The 27656-nt window shown below is 39.8% G+C and overlaps 1 protein-coding gene across 13 annotated transcripts in view; it reads left to right on the forward strand.

Moving 5' to 3' along the window:
* Positions 1-5903: 5903 nt before the first annotated feature.
* Positions 5904-27656, forward strand: part of CFAP46 (cilia and flagella associated protein 46) — a 146766-nt gene continuing 125013 nt past the window's right edge. For 9 of the 13 annotated variants that reach the window (XR_007357663.2, XR_012669400.1, XR_012669401.1 and 6 more), the window contains exons 1-7: positions 5991-6079; positions 6711-6795; positions 7390-7514; positions 8643-8774; positions 13409-13473; positions 13952-14116; positions 26924-27047. Coding sequence is in view for 9 of the 13 variants with exons in the window: in XM_048857992.2 (XP_048713949.2) it covers positions 6747-6795; positions 7390-7514; positions 8643-8774; positions 13409-13473; positions 13952-14116; positions 26924-27047 (660 nt within the window). In the remaining 4 variants the exon portion in view is untranslated. The other 4 variants (XM_048857999.2, XM_048857994.2, XM_048857993.2 and 1 more) reach the window with 4 other exon arrangements.

The following is a 27656-nucleotide window of genomic DNA, read 5'->3' on the forward strand; positions in this document are numbered from 1 at the left end:
CACAACTGGTTGAGAAACTGTACTCGAGTAGTTATCAATGGTTTGCTGTCAGACAGGGAGAATGTATATAGAGGGGTCCTGAAGAGATCTGTCCTGAGTGCAGTACTATTCACCATTTTCATTAATGACTTGGAGAGCATGCTTATAAAATTTGTGGAAGACACCATGGTGGGAGGGAATGCAAGAATTTTGGAGAACAGGATTAGGGTTTAAAATGACCTTGACAAATTGGAGAATTGGTCTGAAATCAACAAGATGAAATTCAGTAAAAACAGTTCAAAGTGCTACACTTAGGAAGCAAAAATCAAAAGCACAAATACAAAATGGGGAATAACTGGCTAAGTGGTAGTACTGCTGAAAAGAATTTTGGGATTACAGTGGATCATAAATTTAATATAATCCAACAAGGTGATGCAGCTGCAAAAAAGGCTGATGTCATCCCTAGATGTAGAACAGGAATGTCATATTTAAAATATGGCAGGTAATGGTCCCAGACTACTCGACACTGGTGAGGCTTCAGCTGGAATGCTGTGTCCAATTATGGGCACCCCACTTTAGGAAAGATGGAGAGAAACTGGAGAGAAGCCACAGCGAGCCAAAAAAAAAAAAAAAAGAAAAGATAAAAAGTTAAGAAAACCTGACCTATGAGGAAAGGGTAAAAAAGCTAGGCATATTTAGTCTTGAGAAAAGAAGACAGTGAGGTGATCTGATAACTGTTTTCAAATATGTTACGGGATGTTATAAAGAGGATGGTGATCAATTGTTCTTCATGTCCATTGAAGCTAAGACAAGAAGTGATTTAGGTTAGATATTAGAAAATATTTCAGCTGTAAGGATAGTTAAGTACTGGAATAGGTTATGAAGGGAGGTTATAGAATCCTTATCATTGGAGGCTTCAAAGAACAGATTAGATAATCACCCATCAAGGATGGTCTAGGTATAGGCGGGCTAAGAGGGAGCTGGACTAGATGATCTTTTGAGGTCCCTTCCAGTCCTTCATTTCTATGATTATATATCTTTCTTTCCCTAAAGTGTACCCTTACTTTCTCTGAGAGATTCAAGAGTCCACTTGTTTCTTCAGACATTTCTCCTGTTTATAAAGTTAGGTCATCGAATCAAGGAAACAGAAAACATAGCATGTGACAAAATGACCATTCCCACAAACCAAATTCCAAGTATGAAATGCTCACAGAATTGCTCTCTATGAAAATTTCATGAAAATCCATAGGCCCAAATAAGTTCTTAAAAACAAAAAGAAAAGGAGGACTTGTGGCACCTTAGAGACTAACCAATTTATTTGAGCATAAGCTTTCGTGAGCTACAGCTGTAGCTCATGAAAGCTTATGCTCAAATAAATTGGTTAGTCTCTAAGGTGCCACAAATACTCCTTCTCTTTTTGCGAATACAGACTAACACGGCTGTTACTCTGAAACCTGTTCTTAAAAACAGTTATGAATTATATTGAAATTAATAAGAATTGTTGTCTATTCACAGTCAGTTTGTGAATAGTATAAAGGATCAGATCCATACAATATAGTATCCACAGTAGATACTTCCACTTTCTGTAAGTTGATCTGTCCAACATCTTAATCACATTGTTGCTCTTCTTTGCATTCCCTTCAGTGGATCAATATCTTTCTGTTACTGTGGAGACCAGAAATAAATGCAGTATGTTAGGTATGATCTCATGAGTATTGTACATGAATTCCATTGTTCACGGTGCAATGCATCTGCATATGCAGCCCAACCGTCACAGTGGGCCAATCCTCCCCTGAGATGCCTGACCCAGAGGAGAAAGGAAAGAAGCAACATATGGGAAATATGTCACAGAAGCCTCCTGGCTAAATGAGCAAAGCTAAGTGGTATGCTGCCATCTCAGATCTTTTTTTTTAAATTAAAAAATAAGCTCCGACAGAAAAAGTCATTAGAGAATCATTAATTTGCCATGCATGCGGACAACTGTTTGCATTTGCAAACTGGAGCATTATTGAACCAGGAAATACTTAATATTAGAAATAATTGCTTTATGGGTAAAGCCAGTGATGCATAAGGGGTTTGATCCATCCTCCACTGAAGTCAATGGAAAGGTTTCCACTGTCTTCAATGGGTGTTGGATCAGTTTACTCCCTTGTTTCTTTATATGGAAGGTGAAAGGATCCCCATAATGAACAACTGGAATAGGGAATAACCTGCCCTTACTGGAACTTTCTTCTCTAACCCTGTTAATAAGTGGTTGGTTTATGCCCTGGAGCATGAGAGTTTCTATCTGTTATAGTTTTAATCTTATTGATGTGATATAAATCTGTATGTTCTCATCATCCATATAAATGGAGGTTATTATAGCAACAGCCAGGGCCACATCAAATGATGTGTGGCACTAGTATGGCAGTAATTATTAGTTAGATAGCTGAAGTAGCCAGGAGTATTTTTTTCCATCTGTGATTGACCAAGAGTTTGTGACTGTTTCTCTTAGGTGTATATCTCAGCACAGTTGTTCATTTCATCTTCATTTCCATTTTGGATTACCACAATTACTCTACACTAGGTTACACTTAAAGACAATTGAAAAAAGGACAAAACTTGATTGTCCTACTCTGTGCTTTTTGGAATGGTACACAGAATGAATTCCCTTTCAGCCCATTTCTGAGTGAATACAAGTTGTTGATTTTAACTTATAATGACTGTCTCTCTCTCTTTGCATTACCAGTGGCAAAGATCAGCTGAATTGCTTGAACTGACCATCCTCAGGTTTGTACATTGGGGAATGTAGGCAGAGTGTTCTCAGTGATAGGCTCTGACAGAGCCAGAATTTGTTGACTTTCAGGACATATTGTAAAGTCTGCCTATTAACCCAAGCTTTTAAGAAGAGTGGAGGGTTCTGAGTGTGGCTGTGAACCTTATCTTTTATAAGATTACTTCATTTGCTTACCTTGAAATGTGTTTTAATTTTTATTGTATATGGGCCTAGAGCTTTTGATAGATGTATTGTGTCCGTTGAAAAATAAATCAACATATATGTGTATTACACAACTTGGAACTATGCTATTCTTCAGGCCAATACCCATTTCAGCAGCCAGTTCAAGATACTCTAAATAGAGATATGCTTGAGTTGGGAAATGCTGGTGCTAGAATTGGATCCAAACTCTACTCACCCATGTTCAAGTGGATTCAGATGCAGTGTTCTTGTTCAGCCATTAGACAGATAATAAAAAAGATAAACATACTGTGCACTAGAAATGGTCAGCTTCTAATCTGAACTTCTCCATATCTCATGAAGGAGGAGGGTTTATACCTGCTGTTCCAATCTAGGTTCATCTCTAATTGTAATGTTCAAGTAACTGGGCATGCGGAAGACTATTAAAAATAGTGGAAGACTATTAAAAATAGTTACTAAAAATAGTCCAATGAAGTGAGCTGTAGCTCACAAAAGCTTATGCTCAAATAAATTGGTTAGTCTCTAAGGTGCCACAAGTACTCCTTTTCTTTTTGCGAATACAGACTAACACGGCTGCTACTCTGAAACCATTTTTCTTACTGTATGCCTCAAAACTCAGATACTTGCCATTTATGTTGAGACCTGTCATATTTTCAGAGATGTTTGAAATGCACACCAACACCATGCCATTTTCTTCATGTGTGCAACTTTGGACATCTGCATTCCTTGACTGGAATTCTGGGATCCTGAAAGAGTTGCTAAAACTCTTTTGCACTTTCATTGACTCCACATGATAGATTCACTTTGGTTTTTTGCATTCACTGTTCATATACAGCCCATGTGGACGTGTGGTATTGGTTCAGTTATGTGGAAAGCCAGAGAAATACTGACTAGCAGTCCTTTGAAGGGAATGTACAAACCTGCATTTTCACTACATGCAAGATTTCCTCCAATTTTGGATTAGTTTCATAAGTCTAATTTATTGCTCTATTTTAGCATTTTCTAAAGCTCAGCTATAGGGTTTTCTTTCATCACTGTACTTATTATCTTATCTCAGGCTGTCAGTTGCAATCCTATTTTTGAGTTGCAATCCTATTTTTGGCACATTTATATATATCATAGACACATTAATACTTTTGGTGGGGAAGGACAGATAGGAGAATTTCTCACCTATCCTGTTGTATTTTTGAGGTTGTCCTGTGATTCACTATGTAAGTGCGTGCAATTTTGCCTTCTTGGTGAACCTGGAGGATGGTGATATATTTCTAGCACTTGTTTAGGATTTTTTTTAAAGCATAAGTGGTTGAGGCCCATGGTTTTGGAGCTGAAAGACAAGGGTCCTAGTCACATACATATGTAATGTATTTAGTAACTGGTCTGGATCTGTTGCCTGCCACATAATTTGTTATGCTCCCTAGTTTTATCACTTTTCGCCTGCGTAGCCTCTCATACTGACCATTATTCTACCAGAGTGGGACTGAGAAGGACTGAATACACCTCCTTTGGCAGCTTGTCAGTGCTATTGCACTTCTGAATGATATTAAATGCTCCTCTTACTATCCCATAGGTTGGAACATGCTGCCTTTACAGAATTCCCATCTAGCCTGAAATGCAAGAGACTTAGATTCATTTTCTACCATATCTAGGCATTTATATTGTTTTTATCATTGTGGCTTCTGAGCACTATGGATGCTGGCATGGCTGAACGGGGGTTTGGAAATAGGGATAGCCCAAACATTTCATTTTGAAAATCTTTGAATTGATGTAAGCAGGGTCATTGAAGGTCCACTCCAACCAATTCATTTCTGACTGAATCTTTTTTCTGTACTGCTGTTCTCTGAAGAATGGAAATGCGCTTGACTGATATACTGTGAAAGGAGTCTAGATAAAATAAAACCTTAGATTTCAAAAGACACTTATTCATACCCAATGGCTGTTGTCTACATTGGTAAATATGATGTAATGTCATTTGCCATTACATGTGATTTCAGCCTAAAGCTGTGGACACTGGTGGCATATCTTGTTATTTCAAAAGATTCCATGGTAAAGGTACTAAAGGTAAAGGTGTACATCAGTGCTGATCACTTTTTTTGGCAAACACTCTGAGTGTAAAACTATCAATCACTGTCTTTGTTAACTAATTCCTGTTCAGAAGTGAATCTATATACAGTATGTTTTTTCATGAAATTGTGCTTTACAGATGCATTCATTTTAGGAGGATGTTTTTGCTACGACATGAGCAGGGTCTCCCACTCCCACTTGCGATTTTTGGAATCCTGCTAAAAAACAAGAGCAGGATTGTTCTTGAAGGACACAGTAAGAGAATGTTTCTTTTATAATTTCTTAACTGGATTGATTATGTGGCTAGGCTCTGCTCCTATTGTTCTCTTATAACCCCCTGATCCCATCTACTGCTATAACCGTTTTCTATAATAAAAATATCAGTGACTGTGATGTTTTGTAGCACATCCTTTTGTGGAGGCCCTTGTTACTAAATTGTTTGCTTTCCCTGAAACTTCTTCTGTGATTTTAAAGCAATATATTCTGCTAGTTTATTTCTACATCCTCAACAGTTAATACTTTTCTTCTTGTCCCCTTTTGTCTGTCTTGGTTCTCTACCTGGGGATGCGGAGATGGGCCGGGGTGGACCTATGAATGTACATTCTGCTGTCTCACCAAACACACACATCCTGTGGGCTTGGAAAGCACTGTGTGAGCCTCCAGGCCATCCCAAGCACTCCCCTGAGAGCAGGAAGCAGAGTGTTTGGGGCTGACGGTGCTCTGAATCTGGGTCCCTCCTGTGTGGATTCAGCCCCCACACTACTGGCAGTCGCTGCCTTGGGAGTTGGGCGGCCGAGTCCAGCACATCGCTGTTGCTGGTGCCAGCTCCTGAGCAATTCCATTCCCAGTGACGGGCCAGTCCTCGCCTTGGGGCTCACCCAGAACTCGGGAGGCAGGAATTAGAACACACACGCACCCCTCCCCCCGGCCGGGAAAGCGCCGGGCTGGGACGGGAAGTGTGTCCCGGGCAGGACCCCGTAGGGGGAAGCGAGGTATGTTGGTGCGTTGCTAGGAGCCGCTGGGCAGCGAGTGGGGAGCGCTGCCGAGCAGGGGATGGAGGGCGCCGCTTGCTGATAGCGTCTGGTGCGGGCAGTTGGGGGGGCAGGGAGAGCGGGCAGAGCGAGGGTGTCGGCCTGGGACGGGGGGGCTGTTGGGAGATGAGGAGCGGGGCAGGGGGAGCGAGCGGAGTCGGGGCTCAGGCGAGGGCGGTGTTGGGGGGCGGCGGCGTGGACGCTTTGGCAGGACAAGTTTCCTTGTGTTCTGGCCTTTATTCTAAAGGCCGTGCCCGGACGCTACAGTGGCCCCCGCACTATGGGGTGCCCCCCCCCCCACCGCCCCGTCCTTGTGCGTGTGCCTTCGCTGCACAATACTGTAGCGGTTTTTACAGAGAGGGAACTCGACTGTTTGTAAGTATGTCGTTCGTTTGTTCTGCTGGTTTCCGAGAGTCTCTAACTGGGAAGTGTGATCAGCCAAGGGAGGCCAGGGCCATCTACGGAAAGATAATTAAAATACACCCCTTTCTGTCTGGCAGCTTTAGCTGTATTTGTGATCTAAATAGACTCTGCGGTGTGCAGAATGGAGATTTAATCGCACAGTAATAATTATGGATCAAAAATAAATGTCGTGGGTTTTTAAAAAGAATCTGATTTGATTAATTCAAGCATCTATGTAAATAGTGTTTGTTTGAAACAATTGTGTTTTATTGCGTTTATAGCAGACTTGTTCAATCGGAGCCTTTTTGACTAAGAACATGGATTTGGTGATCAGACAGCAGTTGTCTGCAGCACAGAACCACCAAGGTAAATGCTTGAATAATGTATAGAAATGTTACTTGGCAGCTATTTTAAATAAAAGAGGACTGTAAAAGTTCTTGCAGTACATGGACCTTCATCAGTTCTTATTTTTATATATACAGAACTGTAGACAAAATATTTTTCTATGACTACTTTGTATGTCTTTGTTAGAGGACATGAAATAAATACCATAATACAACGCTCTTTTTAGTCAAATAGTTTACTTCAAAACAATTTTATTTCATATAGTAGCTCTGAGAACTGGATCCAAGGTCCAATGAAGTCAGTAGAAAGATTCTCATTGATTTCAAGGAGTTTCAGAACAGGCCTTATATGTCCTTTGTTTTCTTGTCTGCTTGATTTTTTTTATTTAAAACTGCAAGAGACTCATTAAAATTTCCATCCAGCATGTGCTTAGCTTTACACAATGTCTTTTGATAACTTCTCCCTGCAAATATATGATTCTTTACTATGAGTAAAAATAAGAGCTCTTATTGTTGGGTTGATCACTTGAAATAATACAGTCAAGTGTCTGTGCATTCTGGCATAAAACAAAGAATATTATTTATTATCTTCCTTATACGTTATTTTTATTAACAGACATTCAAGCTTTGAAGAATACTTATGAGTTGATCAAATCAGCCAATCAAGGGAAATCTGCACTTGATTCATCAGAGAGCTTTAGCTCTGATTTATATGTCTTGTGTGCAGAACAAGCACTCCAGGTAACTACATTTTCTAGGTAGGGTATTTATCTGAAATAAATAAAAATAACTGTCTAGAATTATACTATGATAGTGCTTTGGTAAATTAATATTTAAAGATATTGCCAGGACCACTGGAAATACAGATTCTGAAATTTGTTATGCTGCGATTTTCTTACTTTACAGACCAATTGCTTAGACTTGCTTTTTGGCTTATGCCAGTCTATCCTTTGCCCCAGCCTCTTCCCAAAGTCAGCATTTTTGTAAACTTCATCAATCAGCAAGCTGCACTTTCTGAAGTCTCTGATTAGCACAGAGTAAGAGAGGTAGACAAGTCAAATGTATATTAATAGTTTTGTGATCATTGTTTCTTTTGTTATGAGAATGTTAGTGTGAGCTGTTTGGACAAGATGGAAGAGGAGTTGCTGATGAATGGTTGTTGTCATGCAGAAACTGAGAAAACATTCTAATCACAAGAGATTGTTGCTGCTACCTCTGAGTGTCATATAAAATGTGACTCAGATTTTTATAAGTTTGAAATACTTTTAAAGTATGATTTTGCACTGAAAAGTGGCATCTGAAGTTCCAATGTGTTCAGTTTACAAGTAAAAGATTTTTATTTCTTTTTCATAGTTACCATCCATATAAATTGTACCTGAGATCTGAAATCTAATGTGCATTATTTGGGGGCTGTGCATCATTGCCAGCAAAAAAAGATTCTGTAGGCTAAATTCTGCTCTTGGTTATGCTTATGCAACTCAGAATTTGACCTTTCAGTTAACAGTTCTTTTAATGATGTGCAATACAGTGTAAAGTATAACAAATAATAAATATTTATTTTTATACTATAGTAAACCTCTGTGTGACTCTGAATAAACCTAGGAACCAGATCTGTTGTGTAAAAAGTTGCCATTTCCCATAATTTTGGGGGAGAAGAATGGTTAACTTTAAAATCATAATGTCTTGAGTTGTTTGTGCTGGCCTTACTTTCCAATTGTAAATGGACCTATAAATGTACATGCTGCTGTCTCACCAAACACACACTTTTAAAAGCTGACCATTCTTGACCAACTGTTTATTGGATTGTTGTTCATTTAACAAAAAAAAAAAAAAACCAACAAAAAACTTTAAAATAATGTTTTGTTCTAGTTGGGGTATCCAGAAATTAGCAGTGACTGTCTACAGATGTACTTTAAAGGAAGCCATCCTGTAAACCAGTTTATGGGTAGAGCCTACTTGTGCCAAGGCCAGTTGTACAGCCCACTCTCCACAGATAATTTGGTGAGAAAATATTGTGAATTTTAACATTATGGTAACATCTAGTTTTAAGAATGTTGATAGTTCAATGTTAAATTAAATTGTGAGTTTTAAATAATGTTTGTTCTCAATTCTTTTTTTTTTTTTAATATATTTGTAAGGGTAGTAGGTAGAGCTGGCTGAAACGTAGAGATTTTGGTTTACCAGAAGTTTTGGTACTATCATATTTACTTTTGTTCCAAATAAGAACAAAAGCATATTTACCAACATTTCTCCACAAACTGGAGATAACCTGAAATTTTTGTTTTAGAAACACCAAGATGTAGTGTTACCCAAACAAATATGCAAAACTGACATTCTTGTAATTTACTGAATAGCAGCCATGAAACTGACAAGAATGTCAGTTTCTCTTAGCTGGAACTCTCACAGCAGCTAGTCCCCTAGCTGGAGCTCTCAGGGCTTTTAAGGCTTCCAGGGCCACTGCCATGGAGCTGGAAGTCATAGGACTGGCTCCAGCCAGAGCTCCCAGGGCTGCTGCCATAGAATGGAGACCCCAGCTCCAGCTGAGACTCTGGGGTCTGGCAAACTCCTTGCCCCCAAAGTGGGAAGCCTAACAGGCACCAGAGTCCTCGCTCCAGCTGGGGTTCTGGACAATGGCAGGGTCCCTGCCATGGAGCTGGTAGCCTAGTAGCCTTGAGAATGCTGACTCCAGGCAGGGTTCCCAAGGTTGCTGCTGCAGAGCAGGGACCCTGCCAGCCCCAAAAGCCCTGGCTCTGGGGGCTTGCATGCTCCCTGCTGGAGATGTGGATGCTGGAAAACTAGCAAGTTTTCCTGTGTTTCAACAGAAATTTTGTCAAATCTCTGAGAGATTTGATGAAACATTTTGCTTCAGTGAATTAGTATTTTCAGATTAAACTGTTTCATCAGAAAATTTCTGACCTTCTATAGTAGTAACTTATGTGTGACAACTTCCTAAAATGGAGGACACTGAATTTTTATATTACTACTTTTTTAAAAATTCCTTTCAGTGAGTATACAGATTTCTGGTTGATTTAGATTTTCAGAAATTCTTCAGGGCAGCATCTTTACTCTTCCTGCAATTCACTGTCTGTCAGTATGCATCTTCCAGCTTCTGCAGCAGATGAAACAGGGGTCCTACAAACAGTCTCCTTCACTACACAGCACTGTTTTCATAGGCAGTCTATTCACTGTGCACTGAATCAGACAGGAGTCCTTTGGAAAAAAGTATGTGATAACGTAATTAAAGACAGTATCATAAAGCATTCACAGAAGGGGAGCAAATTAAGTTGCACAGGTGACCTTAAATTCTGGCATTTCCTAGCCTTTGAGTATTTGACTCTGGAACCTTAAAAATGTTCTTTTAACATATTTGTGTGTAATTTCCCAGGTTTCTGAAAAACCTAAGTGAAAAAACAGAAATTCCACCATGTTGCATTACATTTATACCTACATAAATCATAAGGTTAGAACCTTTAGATCCATCACCCAAAACTTAGTCACTTGAGCTAATGGAGTAAATAACTGTCATAGGTTATCATCCTGTAAGTAGATCATTCCTAGAGCTGAATGGGGCATTTTGCCAGTCAGTTTCACTGATATCTGCTGACAGTGGAAGAATGGTAAAACTCAGGAATCTTGGGTTCCAGGCCAGGCTCTGGAGGGAGTACCTTCTGTCTGGACTCCCCGTTCTAGTCTTCCCCCACACCCCCCACAACTCCTTGTTCCCAGTCTTCTTGACCATGTAGTCCAGGTCCCCCCCTCCTACCGCCCTCATCTCACAGACTTTAAGGCCAGAAGAGATGATCCTGATCATCTAGTTTGACCTCCTGCACATTGTAGACCATAGAACCTCACCCAGCCATTCCTATAATAGACTCATAACCTCTGACTGAGTTACTAAAATCCTCAAATCATGATTTAAAGACTTAAAGTTACAGAGAATCCACCATTTATGCTAGTTTAGACCTGCAAATGACTAGTGCCCCATGCTGCAGAGGAAGGCGAAAAAGCCCTCAGTGTCTCTGCCAATCTGACCCAGGGAAAATTCCTTCACAACCCCAAATATGACGATCAGTTAGACCCTGAGCATGTGGGCAAGACCCACCAGCCAGACACTTGGGAAAAAATTCTCTGTAGTAACTCAGAGCTCTCCTTGTCCCAGTCTCTTTGCCCAGCCATTCCTAGTTGTTCCCCCACACCCTGGCTCCTCATTAGATCTGTCTTCTGTCCCCAAACTTACTTTCCCCACCCAACTGGTGCTCTGTCCCCAACATCCTTGCTCAGAGTCCCTGTTCACTCACCGATTTCCTCGTACAATCTCAATCTTTCCCCAATTTATTGGCTTGCAGTTCCCCCACTTATTTCTCTCACCAGCTCCCAGTCCTAGTCTCCTTGCCTAGCCAGTCTTAGTCTCTCCCTCTGTCCCAACTCCCAGTCCTAGTTTCCCTCTCTCCCCCAAGCATCCAGTCCCAGCCTTCCAGGTGTCTTGTCCCAATCTACTCCCCACAATCTTCACACCCCTTGGTACAGTCTTGTCCCCTCTGAGTTTGAATCAGGCAGCTTTCTCCTCCAAATTGCCTCATCCAGGCACAGGGTCATTGAGAGCACGGAGAGATAGGGTCCCTGCTCTCAGTTCAGGTTTTCAGTCTAAAGCTCTTTCCCATTACAGGGAAAGTTTTGCACAGTCCTGGGTTGGAGCATGACAAGCATGAATCTTTGAAATATAACAGGTTGCTACTTAGCGTGTTCGAACAGTGACTTTTCAAAGGTTTATAACTTGGCCAAATTTGAGTGGGTTTTTACAGGGATGAAAAAAGCCACGTTCCTTACACAAAGGCTACTCTTCCGCACCCCTTCCCCATCCCAAATTTCAACTGCTTGCTCCAAATTATAGACTTACCGGGGCCTTTCAAATAAAAGGTCAACAGAATTTTAAAGTGAGCAAAAAAAAAAAGTATTTTCCCTGTGTCAGATTCCCCAGGGTACAATCTGAACTGTTCAACAGCGATGTCTCCAGAACTCTCTAGCTTGGGGTGCCTTTTATATTGCTTTACTTCCAGAACAGCCACTCCTTGTCTGGTCACGCAGCCTTCAGCATGTAAATTCACTCTCAGCTAAATACACGAGTGCTCTCCCAGCCATGCATGAACTACCCGCAAATTCTTAGTCCCAGCCTTGTTCCCTAGAAATGAGCATTTTGCACTGCTCAGTATGCTCCTTGACAGTACAAGCTCATAGATAGTCCATCATTCCAACGCTGGGAAGTAATAATGCACCAATCTTGTATTCTCAAATAGAGGTTCCCTACACACTTTAATTCAAACACACACTGGTTAAGATAACACAGTAAGATAAATTTATTTACTACAAAAAGATAGATTTTTTTTTTACAAGTATAGATACATGTAAGTCAGGATTGGTTACAAAAGAACTAAAACCACATGCTAATACCTAAATGAACTCAAAAGCAAAATGTTTCTCTCACCATAAACTGCAACAGTTCACAGGCTGGATTTCTTTTCCAGCTAGGGACCATTCCCCCATTTGTTCAGTTCTTCATGTGTTCATTGATGACATGAGCAGAGAGATTATAAGTCAATTTCTTGTGCTAGAAACATTCTTGCTGAGTCATGGTGACAGGCAGTCCCTTGTGGACTTGAGGTTAGAAACATACCTGTGTTGCAGTGTAAATTTCTTGTTTATTCCCCCCACCACCCTCCCCCCGCTGATGAATAGAGAGTTAAATAGGTAATGGCCCCTTAACACCTTGCTGGTGTGCCAGTGGGTCTTTGTTTCTAAGGCTTTTGTCTTCCCTGGCACTTTGTGGGCAAAACTTTTGTCGTTCAAAGGTGTTAACACCCCCCCCGAACGACAAAAGGTTTACCGCCAAAAAGTGCTGGTGTGAACAACTGTTTGTCTGCAGAAGTGCTCTCCTGCTGACAAAGCCACTGCCACTCATGGGAGGTGGAAGTCTTTTGTCAGCAAGAGAGCTCTCTCTTGCTGACAAACAGCAGCTACACTGCGTGCCTTTTAGCGGCATGGCTGTAGCCGCACAGCAGTGTCACTAAAAGCCTAATAGTGTAGCCATACCCTGAGAAACTGGTTTGTGGGCGTTACCTGGAATTACAACATATTTCAGACAATCATGCCGTAGAAACTTATAACTTTACACATAGTGTTACTACACATATCTCAACAGAATGATAATATTCAGCAGAGTATGAGTTTACAATGATAACTCACAAGGCATACTTTGTACAAAATTTATCATAATCTTATAAAAGTGGTGAACATGGGGTACAGGCTGTCCTTGTTCTTGGAAATCACTGACCCCCTGGGATGGGGGAGGGGTGTGGAAGAGTGGTCTTTGTGTAAGGAATGTTTTAAGCTGAAATTTTCTAAACATATGTCAGCAAAAATTTCAGCCTAAATGGTTAAAGTTTGGCAATGTTATAAGCAGCTCTAGTAGGGTCTTTATTAATGGAAAGAATTAGACAACCTTAATATTATATGGTACTGGCAGCCCCACCTGTAGCAATAAAAATAATTTGATAATAGGCTGAAAATTATTAGTAATATGGCAGTGATTAATAAAGATATGTGTCAAACGAGCTTTAACAATTCTTTGTTTTTTTTAGGAAAAGTTTGAGAACTTTGTGATGTACCTTATGAAAGCATTAGACTTTGCAATACACGATCCAAGGTAAAACTATCTGATAGGGGTTACAGTTCCAAATCTCTACAGTGTTACTGACCTAGTTTTTTAAGATAATTGCTTCTCATACTTTCATTTTGTGGGGCTCTGGGTAACACAGATCTTTTTGTGGAGCATATCTGTCTCAGTCCTACTCCTTTCCTGTAACAACATTAGTGCTTCATTATGAAAAATAATAGTAGAACAGTATTAAGGAGACAAGATGAATATAAATGTGCTTTAATGTGATATATATGGCTGATTATGTCCCTCCATTTTATAACTCTGCTGGTGGGAAGGAGAGTGCAGGGTTAGCTCTCACTGATATATTCCTGAGGTGCCCACCATCCTCAGTCGGGATGGTAGGTGCAGTACAAACAATAGAAAGACGCAGTCCCTACTTTTGTTGTTTAGAAACTACATAAAGAGCCTTTTAAATATGTATATGTTTATCTCAGATTATAAAATCCTATTTCTTGTTTTTCAGATATTATTTTTTGATATATAATGCTTCAGTCCTTTACTGGCAGGTTGTAAGGCCATATCTTAAGCCTGGGTTCCGCTACCTTCTTATTCCCAGCCTATCTCAGATTGTAACAGCATTAAATCAAGCTGAAGAGCAAGACAAGCAATGGCGAGCAGAACTCATGATGTAAGTTTCAACTGTTATTTTAGGACCAGGGTCCTGTAGTCCTTTTGAGCATGTAGCTCCCATTTGTGGTTATCTTTGATCACAAACTGGCATATTAAATATTATTCTAAATATATTGTGAGTATGGTACAACTTGTAAATCATAGAGCAGAATTTCATAATTTGTACATAGACCAGTAGGTGTATAGAGAAAACTGCAGGATCAGACTGTTTAACTGTTCTTTAATAAAATCTAATAAAACTGTATATATAGTACTAAAGGTACTCCAGTTTGATATTTGTATTGTGGTTAAAATGGAAGTGACATCCGTGGATTTGACACGTCACAAGAGTTAGAAAGCTATAATCACTGTCTCTGCAACAGGTTGTCTTGCTTCATATGGTCAAAATATATATTTAAAAAATCCCTGTCTGTAAAGGAGTTGTGGAATTACTCTTGGAAGGAAACTTTTACTCTCTATATCTAGTCAGTTCCAGTCTGAGGCATCATAACCTGTTGGATTAAATCAGCTGTGGTGCTGAATTAACTGTTGTGTGTGTCCTTTTAGGTTAGGAGACAAACTAGCTACATCATGGCTTAAGAACCATTTTTCTTTAGATAAAAATCCCTAGCCTAGACTGGGGCAACAGACATATCTCCTGTCCCCTGATCCTTGGAGAGGGTGGGAGGTTCCTGTCCCTGCCAGGAGAGTCAGAGAGGAGCATATTCAGTATTTCTGATTTCCTTCTTTTTTGCCTGATTGCGTTATATGGTAGTTGGGTTTGGCAAAATGTATGACCTTACCCCTTAAAAATTGACATTCAAACTGTCACCAAGGAGGAAGAATAGGGGCAGTCTCTGGCTGCATAGCTAAGAAGGCCCTGAAGTACTGTCTGGCCAGTAGCCAGAGGAGCTCCCTTTCTCTCAGATGAATGAGTGAAAAGGTCAAGTGAATTTGTGAAAGGTTAAATTTTCTTATTAACTTTTTCTCCTGTTTAATGTAGCTGTACGTCAAAATGAAATTTCATGAAATAAGTGTGTTTAGCAAGTGACACTTGGAAAATGTATACTAAATACTAAATTTTAGAGTAAAGGGCACACAAATGAATACTAGTGTTCAATCAGTTGAGGTATGTGGGCTTTTTTATCCACATGACCAGCTATGTATCATTTGTTACAAGAGCTATCTGAGATATAATATTTCTGAGACATCCTTGGGTATAAACATTATTCTTCATTATCAGACAGCACATTTTATGACTGTAAAATATGGTGAACTCATTTTGCAATTTGTAATTCATGCATATATTACTGGATTATATATTAGAAGGAAATTCTCATCAAAGTAACCTGATTCTGTTTAAGCTTATTTTTTATTTGTGAGTATTAGTAGCATTTTTCTTCCATGGTGTCTTAAAGGTTCTTTCTTACTAATTTGAACCAAAGCCACAGGCCTCGTGTCCCAAAGTATAAAAGTAGTAGGTCTCATTCTAATTATTCTCTAAAGCTAAATTTTGATCCACAGTCTTTTTTAACATCGCCTTTGGCATGAGCATTAGCAGTGCTGTCATAGCTTCTGCAATTTCTATAGCAACCCTCTTTTCCAAAGCCGGAGTCAATAGACAAAGGAAGTGAAAGAACTTCAGATACCATGTTGTTAGATTTAAACCATCAGTTTTGATCTTCCCTGACAGTAGCAGAGGAACTCATTGTGGTGTTCAGCCATTTCAGTAGTTAATACTTAAATTTATTCTCTGAAATTATCTGTGGACCTAGATTTTAAGTCATATGACACTGTGAGAAATGATTAATTATTTTGGCATCCTGAAAAGTTCCCTAGTGCCGTAGATCAGATTGAAACCAGCTGATTTTTTTTCATATTTATATAACTTTTAGATTTTTCCTGTATATCTTATCTGTTCAGTAATTAGAGTAATGAGCACTAGGTTAAACAATTATCTGTGGGCAGAATATTTAACTATTGATGCTCATAATAAAAAAATTCTGATGTAGTTACATATAGTCTATAATCATCTCTGTTTCAGAGATGCAAATACTAAGGGTATCTAAAAAGTCCATATTGCTTGTAGAGGAAAATTCAACATGAAACAAAGTAGAATGTCACTTAAAAAAATAGGTAAAAATATGGGATTTTGTTATACTATATATACTCGTTCATAAGCCGAATTTTTTCAGTAAATAGGGGAAGCATCAGGGGGTCGGCTTATGAACAGGTATCGAGAGGGGGAGAGGTGGGACACAACCCCGCCCACACCCCCCAACAGAGGGGGCAGTTCAGCCAGCAGAGCCAGAAGGGAAGAGGTGGGGCCAGAGTCTCTCCTCTTCTGGCCACGCTGCTCTCCCCCCAGACTCTGAAGTAGCTGTAGCTCTGGGGCTGGCATCTTCCCCTGGCCCTCCCCAGGTAAGGTGGGAAGGGATGGGATGGGGAGAGTGTGGGGTCCCAGGCTAGGGATGGGGTAGGGAGGGGTTACACAGGGAGGGGTCATGTGGGGAGATCCTGGGTTAGTGGTGGGGTCATGTGAGGGGTCCTCACAGGGGTTACTCTTCTGACCCCCAGCTTCTCCCCCATCCCCAAAATTTCCCCACCAGTTGCTGTCCCAGCCCGTCAGGGTAAGCCACTGGTTGGCCAGGACATTTTGTTTACTTGGGTTTACCTCCATGCCTGCGGATGCTCAAGGTAAACAAACTATCTTGGCCCACCAGCTGCTTATCCTGATGGGCAAGAAGTCAAAGTTTGCTGACCCCTGAATTATAGGGTCAACTAATGAATGGGTCATAAAAATTTTCGATTTTTACTTGTCCATCTTGTGGGGGTCGGCTTATAAACGGACCAGCTTATGATCGAGGAGTGAGTTTGTGTGTGTATGGGGGTGGGGGGATGTGAGAAAACCTGGATTTGTGCAGGAAATAGCCCGACTTGATTATGTAAAGAGTTGTCACTTTGGATGGGCTAGCACCAGCAGGAGAGTGAATTTGTGTGGGGGGGTGGAGGGTGAGAAAACCTGGATTTGTGCTGGAAATGGCCCACCTGATGATCACTTTAGATAAGCTATTACCAGCAGGACAGTGGGGTGGGAGGAGGTATTGTTTCATATTCTCTGTGTATATATAAAGTCTGCTGCAGTTTCCACGGTATGCATCCGATGAAGTGAGCTGTAGCTCACGAAAGCTCATGCTCAAATAAATTGGTTAGTCTCTAAGGTGCCACAAGTACTCCTTTTCTTGTTGTGTTTTTTGTTATTTTGGTTTGGGCTTTTTTTGTTGGTTTGTTTTTTGCTAGTGCCACTAAATTTTCAAATGACCGCCAAGAAAGATTTTTTTTAGAAAAATTACATAAAGATGCATTTAAATGCAATGAGAACAGCAGAAAGATGCATGGTAGTTGTAGCATTACCATACAGAATCTAGTTTAAACAATGCTCAGTGGGTGCTTTCCAAATGTTATTTCACTGGCTGAATTGTCAGAGGCCTTAATCTGAAGTTGTGTGTGAGGACATCTGCATGCACTCTTTTCTGGCACTAACACTGGGATGTAAATGGAATTTGAATGTGTGTTTTGTGTGTGAATTCTATCCCTCAGGCGCCTAAGTATTAGTGCTCAAAAAGGACACATGAAAGTGTACTTTGGGGACAGGTGGAAGCCAGTTTTGAAAAATTTGCTCCGATAGATTTCCTGAATTAAAGGGAAAATTATGTGGTTGGATAATATTGAAATATTATTTTAAAGCAGTTTTCAGTCGGTCACAACAGTGGGTTCCAACAAAATAAGTCTGGGACCTAATTCCTTTAACAATATGAGGTCCTGCTAAAAAGACCACTTCTCTCCTAGTCTGGTACTTCCACAATTGAGATTGGCTTGGTTGCTTGAGCTAACAGTCCTGGATTTTAACAGAGAAGTTATCTGGTGTTCTCAGTGAAAAGGCATTGATCCTTTTTGCATTTTAGTTCAATGGAGTTGAAAAGTACTTTCTCAGGGTCTCTCTGGGTTGAAGAGCATACAGAGGCTAAGACACTTGCAGGTCAATGGTCACCAAGAAAAAGGAATGTTGAAAATAACTCCGCTCAGAATGTGAGTAGGTTTACTGCATTTCTAATTATATGAAAAGCAAGTGATATCAGAAATCTTCACAAAAATAAATAAGAAAAGCAGTAGGAGCAAAGAGAAAAAAATGTTTTAGGTAGAAAACCATCATCAGTGCATTTTTCTAGAACTTACCGTGTAAAGCAGAATTGAAGCTAGGTTAATGGTATCCACATTGTAACATTTTTCAAAGGATTTGAAAGATAGTCAGTGCTTAGATGCCATGGTGCCATTGAAATACTTAAGACAGATAGCACAGGAAACTTCTTCCAACTGATTTATGCCAGACCCCTCACTAGAATGCGCATCTATATAACGCGAATTCTGATATAACGCGGTCGCGGCCACAGATCCCAAATTTCAGTACAGTACCATTTTTTTTTTTTGAGTATAGACGCAATAAATCAACCACTGAGCACACTCCTGTCAACTCTAGTACACCACCAGAACGAGGAGTGCAAGTGCAGTTGACGGGAGAGCGTCAGCTATTCATGTAGCTGAAGTTGTGTATCTTAGATTGACCCTGCACAGTAGCGTAGACAAGCCCTAAGATGATTGCTGTAGGCCTAGAACGCCATACAAATGTAATATAATAAAAATTTACAGGTACAGTACTGTATTTATCTTTAGAAAGATGTCAAAAATGTCAGGCAAAAGGAAGGCTTACTCGGTGCAGGAGAAATTGGATGCTGTCAAACGACTTAGAAATGGCGAAACCCAGGCAAAGATTAGCCTCGATACTGGCATTAATGAGTCCACCTTTTGTGGATGGCTAAAGAATGCTGACAAGCTCAGAACTTACATTCATAACCTGGATGAAGAGTGTGGCCTTCAAAGAAAATGAGCCCATTTAGTGAATGATGCTGATCTTGATTCTGCAGTGTTCACGTGGTTTGTGCAAGAACAGCAGAAAGGCATTCTGATCTCTGGTCCGCTTATAGCCATGCAAGTGGAAAAAATCAACCAGGAACTTAAAGGCAAATTCAGCTATTTTAAGGCAAGTTTGGGTTGGCTATGACAATTTCAAAAAGACACGGAATCTCTCAGATTGCAGTTTTGGGGGAAAAATGCTCTGCTGACGACAACGATGCGCAATCATACTCTGCGAAGCTGAGGGAAATTTTACAGGCAGAGGGTTACTTGGAGGAACAGGATTACAATGCAGATGAAACAGGAATTTATTATTGTCAAGGTTCCTTCCCCACTCTGAACTCTAGGATACAGATGTGGGGACCTGCATGAAAACCTCCTAAGCTTACTTTTACCAGCTTAGGTTAAAACTTCCCCAAGGTACAAATTAATTTTATCCTTTGTCCTTGGAATATCCACTGCCACCACCAAACTCTAACTGGGTTTACTGGGAAACATAGTTTGGACACGTCTTTCCCCCCAAAATCCTCCCAACCCTTGCACCCCACTTCCTGGGAAAGGTTTGGTAAAAATCCTCACCAATTTGCATAGGTGACTACAGACCCAAACCCTTGGATCTGAGAACAATGAAAAAGCATTCAGTTTTCTTACAAGAAGACTTTTAATAGAAATAGAAGTAGATAGAAGTAAAGGAATCACCCTTGTAAAATCAGGATGGTAGATACCTTACAGGGTAATTAGATTCAAAACATAGAGAATCCCCCTAGGCAAAACCTTAAGTTACAAAAAAGACACACAGACAGAAATAGTCATTCTATTCAGCACAGTTCTTTTCTCAGCCATTTAAAGAAATCATAATCTAACACATACCTAGCTAGATTACTTACTAAAAGTTCTAAGACTCCATTCCTGTTCTATCCCCGGCAAAAGCAGCATACCGACAGACACAGACCCTTTGTTTCTCTCCCTCCTCCCAGCTTTTGAAAGTATCTTGTCTCCTCATTGGTCATTTTGGTCAGGTGCCAGCGAGGTTACCTTTAGCTTCTTAACCCTTTACAGGTGAGAGGATTTTTCCTCTGGCCAGGAGGGATTTCAAAGGGGTTTACCCTTCCCTTTATATTTATGACAATTATAAAATGTTGTCCGTTTAAAACCCTGGTGGTCAGAACAGATGAACATAAGAAAGAAGGATATAAACAGGTAAAAGATTGCCTTACTTTATTATTTTGTGTGAATGCAACAGGCAAGCATAAATTAAAACCATTGTGCATTGGAAAGTCTCGCATGCCTCTGTGCTTTCATCACGTAAATGTGAATTGCCTGTACAAGAACTCCAAAAATTCCCAGATGACAAGAGAGATTTTTGAACAATGGTTCTTCACCGAATTTGTCCCTTCTGTGCGAAAGCATTTGCGGGCAAAACGCTTAGAAGAAAAGGCCGTTCTTTTGCTAGACAACGGTCCAGTGCATCCTCCAGCCAAAAGACTCAAAACCTGTGACAGTAAAATATGGGTTGAATACTTATCTAAAAACACGACTTCCAAAATTCAGCCGTTTGATCAAGGTGTTATCACCATTTTTAAGCAGCACTGTTGACGGAACTTGGTACAACAAATGATAGAAAGCGAGTTGTCTGTCACCGATTTTCTGAAGAAGTTGACTATAAAAGACTTCTTTTACATTGGTGGCGATTCCTGGAATTTATTACATGCTGAAACAATAAACCACTGTTGGGTGGTGGAACTGAGAGAGTAGTTTGGTCACCCGCTCCTGGAAGAAAATGAAGAAAGCAGATCACAGTCTGACAAGGAATTCGACTTTGAGGGATTTACGGAGGAGGAAGTTGGAAGAACAGACTTGGAGTGGATGCAGGAGCTGTGCGAGCAACTGTCTTGGCTCAGGGTAACTGTACTGCCACAAAATATCGAGTCCTGGGTAAGAGGTGATGATGAAGCAGAAGAATTTTGTCCCGTTGCTGAAAGTCTAACGGATGACCAAATTCTTCAGGCAGTACGACCAAACAACATTCCAGAAGCTGAAGAATTGGCCTTCGCCGTGGAAGAAGAAGAGGAAGATGAAGTGGACGTCGTTCCAATGTCAACTGCAACCATAGCCGGCTTAGAGACTGCTTTGAAATGGTTTGAGATGTAAGACATTGAGCCTATAAAAATTATGCAGCTAAGTAGTCTTTTGCAGATTACTAAGTGGAAGCAGCACAGCAGCAAGAAGCAAAAGCAACTCACCAACTTTTTAAAGAAAAACTAAACTAGTTTATTGTAATGTCAACTTTAAATCTCTAATAAATCAACACTTTTTTTTGTCGTTCATTGTTTCCTTCAAGTAGGAGTTTATTTTCTAAGGTTTTCTATACTTTATGGATGTGACAGTTACTGTATACAGTAATTTCATTTTAACGCGGTCCCCGCTATAACACGGTACTTGTCATGGATCCCAAATCCCACGTTCTAGCGAGGGTCCGGTGTATTGCCTATGAGGAAAAACAAGAATGGAGAAATTGTAGTTGTTTGACATTTGTAATTCTGTCCATAGATTAGTATTTCATCTGAAGTTTTGTAGAACTGAACATAGAAATGTGTTGTTTTTCCCCTAGGCCAGTGATAAGGAAAGTCTTAAATGAATGCAGTGAATTTTTTATCCAAAGATATCCATCATAGTGAACTATCACGTATGGATTCCCTGAATAAGACCAGGTGTAAACTCCAAAAGCTCTTTAGGATTTTGCACACTGAATTGGTTGAAGCTGTTCCATATGTGCACCAAATAACTGTACCAGTGCTGCCCCCATTTTTCATTGACTGTTGTTGTTGCAGTAGTACCTGAAATAACCATTTTACAGACCATTCGAGCTCATGATGTATTTCTGCCTCGTTTCTCCCTTGATCTCTTTGTGGCTTTTTCAGTTCTTCCATTTCCCAGGTGTGACAAATGTGGGAATTTTCTGTAATAATATTTTTATAAGCTGTCTCTGTGACACTGTACCTAATCACCCTCATTATTGTGTCACCAACATCATAAGATATTGTGCATCAGATGCCTGGCTGTGTCCAAACCCTGACAGATAATCTTCTTGAAATCTTTATGCTTTTTGGAAGGTGGCAGAAAATTCATTTAGGTATCAGCCCGCTTCCATAGCTTGAACTGTGCCTTGCCCTTGTAAGACATAGCTACCACAGATGGCAGCTGTTGCAAAAAGGCAAACCCTTTTCTCATGGGCAGCCTAGCTTCCAAACTCATTTGGGTTTGGGGTGATGCACTCTGAGTTTATCCAGTCTAGTCTTGGCAACTGTCAGTCATGACTCTAGGAATCTCCTGGACAGGGCCTGAGTATCAAACCCAGAAACCTTAGCCAACCACCTCTAAAACTGAAGAATGCTTGGCTATTCCTGAGCACACTCATTCCCTTTGCACTCTCTGCCAATGTCATCAGCCTCTGAAATGTCACTAGTTTCATGCGTGTACAAATAACTTCATTGAATTTCCTTCACAGCTAGGCTTTCTGATCCCAAACAAACTATACCTTGTCTGGATGAGCCAGTATATCAGGGGGCCAGTAAAGGAACAGCACTACTAATCTTTGCAAACCAATGAAAGCTGATAGGAACAAAGTGCCAAGTATGTAGATTATCCCTGCCAAAAAAGAGCCAGTATGGCAACAGAAACTGACAAATTGTTCACTTATTTGCTTTCGGACTTGCCAGGTATCACGGATCTATAGGTTTTGGTCTATGACCAGGCTGTAACCAGGCCCTTGGGAGTGACCTCTTTAGTGTGCCAGACCCCAAGGACACACACAGGTCTTCAGCCTCTAAGGCTCTGAAACTGGGCCTTTAGGCACAAGTGGTCCCTATCTTTCTCTGTGGTTCCCTGCAGCGAATCCAGCCAAGCCAGACTCCTGTGGGAGACTTGTCCTCTACTCCTTCAGGGCACTATGCTGTCCGTAAATACTTGCAGCAATACTAGCCAGCCTTTTCAAAACAAGGTAACCATTTATTAGTCCCCTGCTATATAAACTCTGAAAGTCCTTAAGTTAGCAAAGAGAGGTAAGGTCAAGACAGAGATCAAACTGGCCAATGCAAGGGCTCCCTGAAGGCATGCTGCTGGTGAAACCATCTTGGCTCGTCCTCTCTGCTCTGTCCCTTTGTCTTTGGCTCCAGGTATGTGTCTGTGTCTTTGAGAGCTCAGCTTTTAATACAGCTGCCTGTTACCTTGTTTTTGTTCTCCAGCTCCAGCCATGCTGTATTCATATGTTCAGCTGCCTCTGCAGCAAGGTGCTAATCTGTGGTCATTAGGTTTTCAACTGTCTCTGTAGGGTCTTCCATTCAAATATGTTGATTCCAGCCCAGACAGTCCTAATGGCTATAGGTCTCAAATATCTAACCTCATCTCCCAGAGAATGAAAATGAGTTGTCCCTTCTGCCCGCATCCCCAAATGGGTAGCGATGCCAGGCCTTGGGCATAGATGTGCACAAGTATTCATGAATGCATTTTTCTGGCATTTATAATGAAGTGCATCAGAAAGTTGAGGAGTAAAATTCTCTTTTTGGGAAAAAGTGAAAGCCAGTGTGATGAAAGCAAAAGAGTCTTATAGTCACTTCCGATGGTCTTTTGTCCAGTTATTCACCCTCTCCACCACAGAGGTGTGAGCAATAAGCACAAACTGAGAAGTCTGCTTGTATAACTGAACCTTGATTTAAGGGTGCTCGGTATTGAGAAAATGAGGACATTCTACCTACTTTGAGGACCTTCCTTAGGGAGGGAAACTAAAAGCTTTTTATCTCTGATGTCCCCTAAATACCTTCAATGAATAGGTCTGAGCATTAGCCAAAAAGGCTACAAAATTATTTTTTTTAAATCTGTTGCAAAATTTTCCCCCTTCTTTGAATGTAATTGATCTTAGCAATATGAGCCAAAGACACTGCAAGGAATTCCAGGCCATCCTGGCAAAGAATATTAATGAGCCTCTGACACTAGAGGTATCCCTACTGGATTATAATTTTCCTCATTACAATTTTTGATATCTGTTAGCTAGTTTTTAATTCATTTAAAATGTGCTACATTGATTTTGTGTAGAGCTAATGTTTTAATTAGAATGGAATACAGTATTAAGTCAAATATCTCACAGAAGCCAAATAAACTGGATATTTTTGATGAGATCACAAATTTGGTTGATACAGTAATGGTTGACAAGACCTATTTTCCATAAAACCACATTTAACTTTAATTATAATACTGTCTTCTAATTATTTACTGATTGCATCCTTTATCAGCTTTTCCAAAACTGTGCCCGAGATCGATTCCTGGCTTGCCAGCCCATAGTTAACCAGGCCATTCTGTACAGCCTTTTAAAATATTTGCACAATTTTCCAGTTCTTTAGAATTTCCACAGTGTTCCAAGATTTGCTAAAAAGCTACATCAGGGACTCAGGGGCCTTCTTCCTATTCTTTTAAAACTCTTGGGTTCCACTCATGCTACTGCTGGTATGTTTTACGAAACTGTTTTCACTCAAAAACTGGTCCCTTCCTTCTGGAAAGTTGTTCTTTTTTCCTACCTCATTGCCCTAACGTGGCAAACAATATTTGCAGGAGCCAAAACAATAATGGTAAGATGAAAACATAGCTACTCTAGATATAAAGTGTGTGGGAGTAAGGAGACCTATAGTCAAGTAACTTAACCAATTTCTTGGTTCTGCCTAAGCAAGTTCTTAAAAACAAACAAAAATCCATTCTAAAATATCTCTGATCTAAATGTTTGTTGCCCTTCCCCCTGAATTTAGCTCAATTTAAAATTTCCTTCAGTTCAATTACCAATTCTTCCTCATGCTACTGGGCCAACTAAACAGCTGTCATCTTTTCAACCTCATTAAAGTGCTGATCCAGCAAAGCAGATGCATAATTTTAAACTCAGGATTAATTTCGTTGACTTCAATGAGATAAAGACTAAAAGGCTTAAAGTTATGCATGTGTTAAGTGCCTTTCTAGGTAAAGGCCTAATTTCCTTGTTTGTGAAGTAAAAGAAAAATGGAATAACTGAAGAGCAATTAGAATATTGAACTCCAGCCAGCTAGAGGCGAGAAGTACAAGGCTGTGGAAATTATACTATAGATAAACACATTCTGTTTTCCCATATTTTTTTCAGTTTTCATATTAAAGAAAGCAATAAATCAGTGTTTGATTTCTTCCCCTCCCCACCACACAAACACCATTTATCATGAGCTAATACAGCAGTACAGTAGGACAAGCTATACTATGCTTTCACTGTACTTGCAAAAAATAAAGACTGAATTTAAAGAAGCGGTCTCACCCAAGAGTGAGGTATATTCTGTTGCGGAGTTTGAGATGAAAATCAGAAAACGTTTCATTTTGAGAATTTGGATTAAATTGCTGCTCCACTGAGTTTTCTTCTAATGTAGAGACACTTATGGCTTGGAGTCAAGCCCAGAGTAAGGGACAGTATGATGTTTCATTGCTCCATGTGTGGCCCAGGAGGGAGATCTATGACTCAATCACAATTTCCATCCTGGTCTCCCCACTGCTCCAGTGAGTGAGTAAATCATGCAGGTATATATTCAGTGCAGCATATGTTCTCTTCTGTGCTGACACAGCTACTCTGGCAGGGATGTTAGGGAGGGGGTGGCGCTAAAGCTCCTCCCAGTTCCCCCCGTCTGTCCCTTCCTGTTTACCTGTGTGAGGTGAGGTGTAGTCTGCACAATGCTATGCATTGTACCCCTCTGTTGCTGTACCAGACAGGCCACAATTTGGCCTTTAGTTATAGTCTTTAAACTGTTACACAATTTAAAATATTTTGATTATGCAGTCATTTACTTGGGTCCTGCTTCTGCACCATTGACATCAGTGGGAGATTTACCACCAAGTCTTCTGCTTTAGTACTGGGGGGAAAATAACATTTATGTAACATGATCCCTTGTACATCTGATAGTATCTTTTATTGCACTACAGTGTCTATTTTGTTTTCTTTGGGTTTTTTTTTTGTTTTGTTTTTTTTTAAAGTGGACCCTGGGGGGGGGGGGAATGAAAAGTTGAATCCAACCGAGAAAAAATCCAAAGGTTATGCTAAAGGCTGTGAAAAATACCATGCTATGAATAAATCACATTATATGAAAATATCCTCTTTGGGGAATGTTGGGGAAACTTGTGAATGCATATTAAATGTATGTCCTGCAGGAGTAGTAGTCTCTTTGCATAAACCTTTTCATCTTTTACATTTACTTTAATTTGCTAGAAACATTAAAATGTGTTATTTAAGAGTTAACAATGGGTCTCTACTTGTTATATCCTGATAAAATACTGAAAAAGCAACAGGTATACTTCATCCAACTCCTGGCATGAATAGTGATTTATCTGACTTGACAGCTTTGTGAATCCAATCCTTTTATCAGGTAGAGAAAAAGAAATCTGAGAACACATTACACTGAAATGTTTTACCAGCTTGTTTCATTTCACAGTTTCTGAATTTTTCTGTTTAATTCTTTGATTGAAAAGTATTCAAAAAACCTTCAAATCTAGTCACTTATGAGAAAATTTTGTAATTGTGATTTTGAAAAAGCTGCATTAAATAGAAGATAAAAGTTATAAGATATTGTAGATGAAGAAAGGGCTTGGAACTAGGAGGTCTGTAGTTTAACGTCCTGTTTGGGAATTATTGCCTTATAGTACCATTCTTCTCTATAGCACTGTAATGGGGAGCATGCAGCTCTTCTGGGTGAAGCATGAATTTATAAAGTCTCCTGATAGAATGTAAATAACTGAAATTTTCTTTAGCTAATAAAAAGTGTTATTAGATGTTTAATATAATATATTTTTGTTTGACTTGCAGAGAGCTACTTGAATGTTTCTTGGATGCTTCGAAAATTAAAGAAGCAGTGGATTTTTCATCTACAGCAGCTGCATTCATTAAAAATAATGTTCCAGATAAATACCAACACATGTTTTCTCTAATGGTAATTCTAAATATATCTATATATTTATATCGGTATCTATCTAATCTGTAATATTTAAATTAAGGATCAGAATTTGATTCTAGAACTAGCAAAATGCCCTATGAAGTCAGTGAGAGTTTTCCCAGCATCATGAATAAAGGATTTCAGCACTTTAAAAGTGGTTTATCACAAAACATAAAGATCACAAAATATCCCAGAATGCAGTTTCTGGTAAATTTTATTATTGAATTTCTCTTTTCCATTTATCAGAAATTTCAGGACTTTGAGTATAACTGAAATAACAAATAATGCAAGGTAAAGCAACATAGAACTGATGTATTACAAAGGCAGATATCAACAGTGGAAAATAATTTGCATAATTATTCATTTTGCTGTTGTAGGCTAAAGTCAGCCCTGGGGTAATATCACTGGAGTTTTATACCAGATTATTCTTATAAATCAGTTTTATAAGGATAGCTACTGTGATAATAATATTTGGGGATACTCCATGTTAATAACTTAATAAGCATAACCTGGGTTAATAAACTCTTCTTCATCCAATATGTTAATAAGCTTAGTTTACATTTATAAGCTCACAAATAAAGTAACTCAAGGTAAACTATTTAAATA

This window comes from Caretta caretta, chromosome 7, assembly GCF_965140235.1.
Source record: "Caretta caretta isolate rCarCar2 chromosome 7, rCarCar1.hap1, whole genome shotgun sequence".
NCBI lineage: Eukaryota > Metazoa > Chordata > Testudines > Cheloniidae > Caretta > Caretta caretta.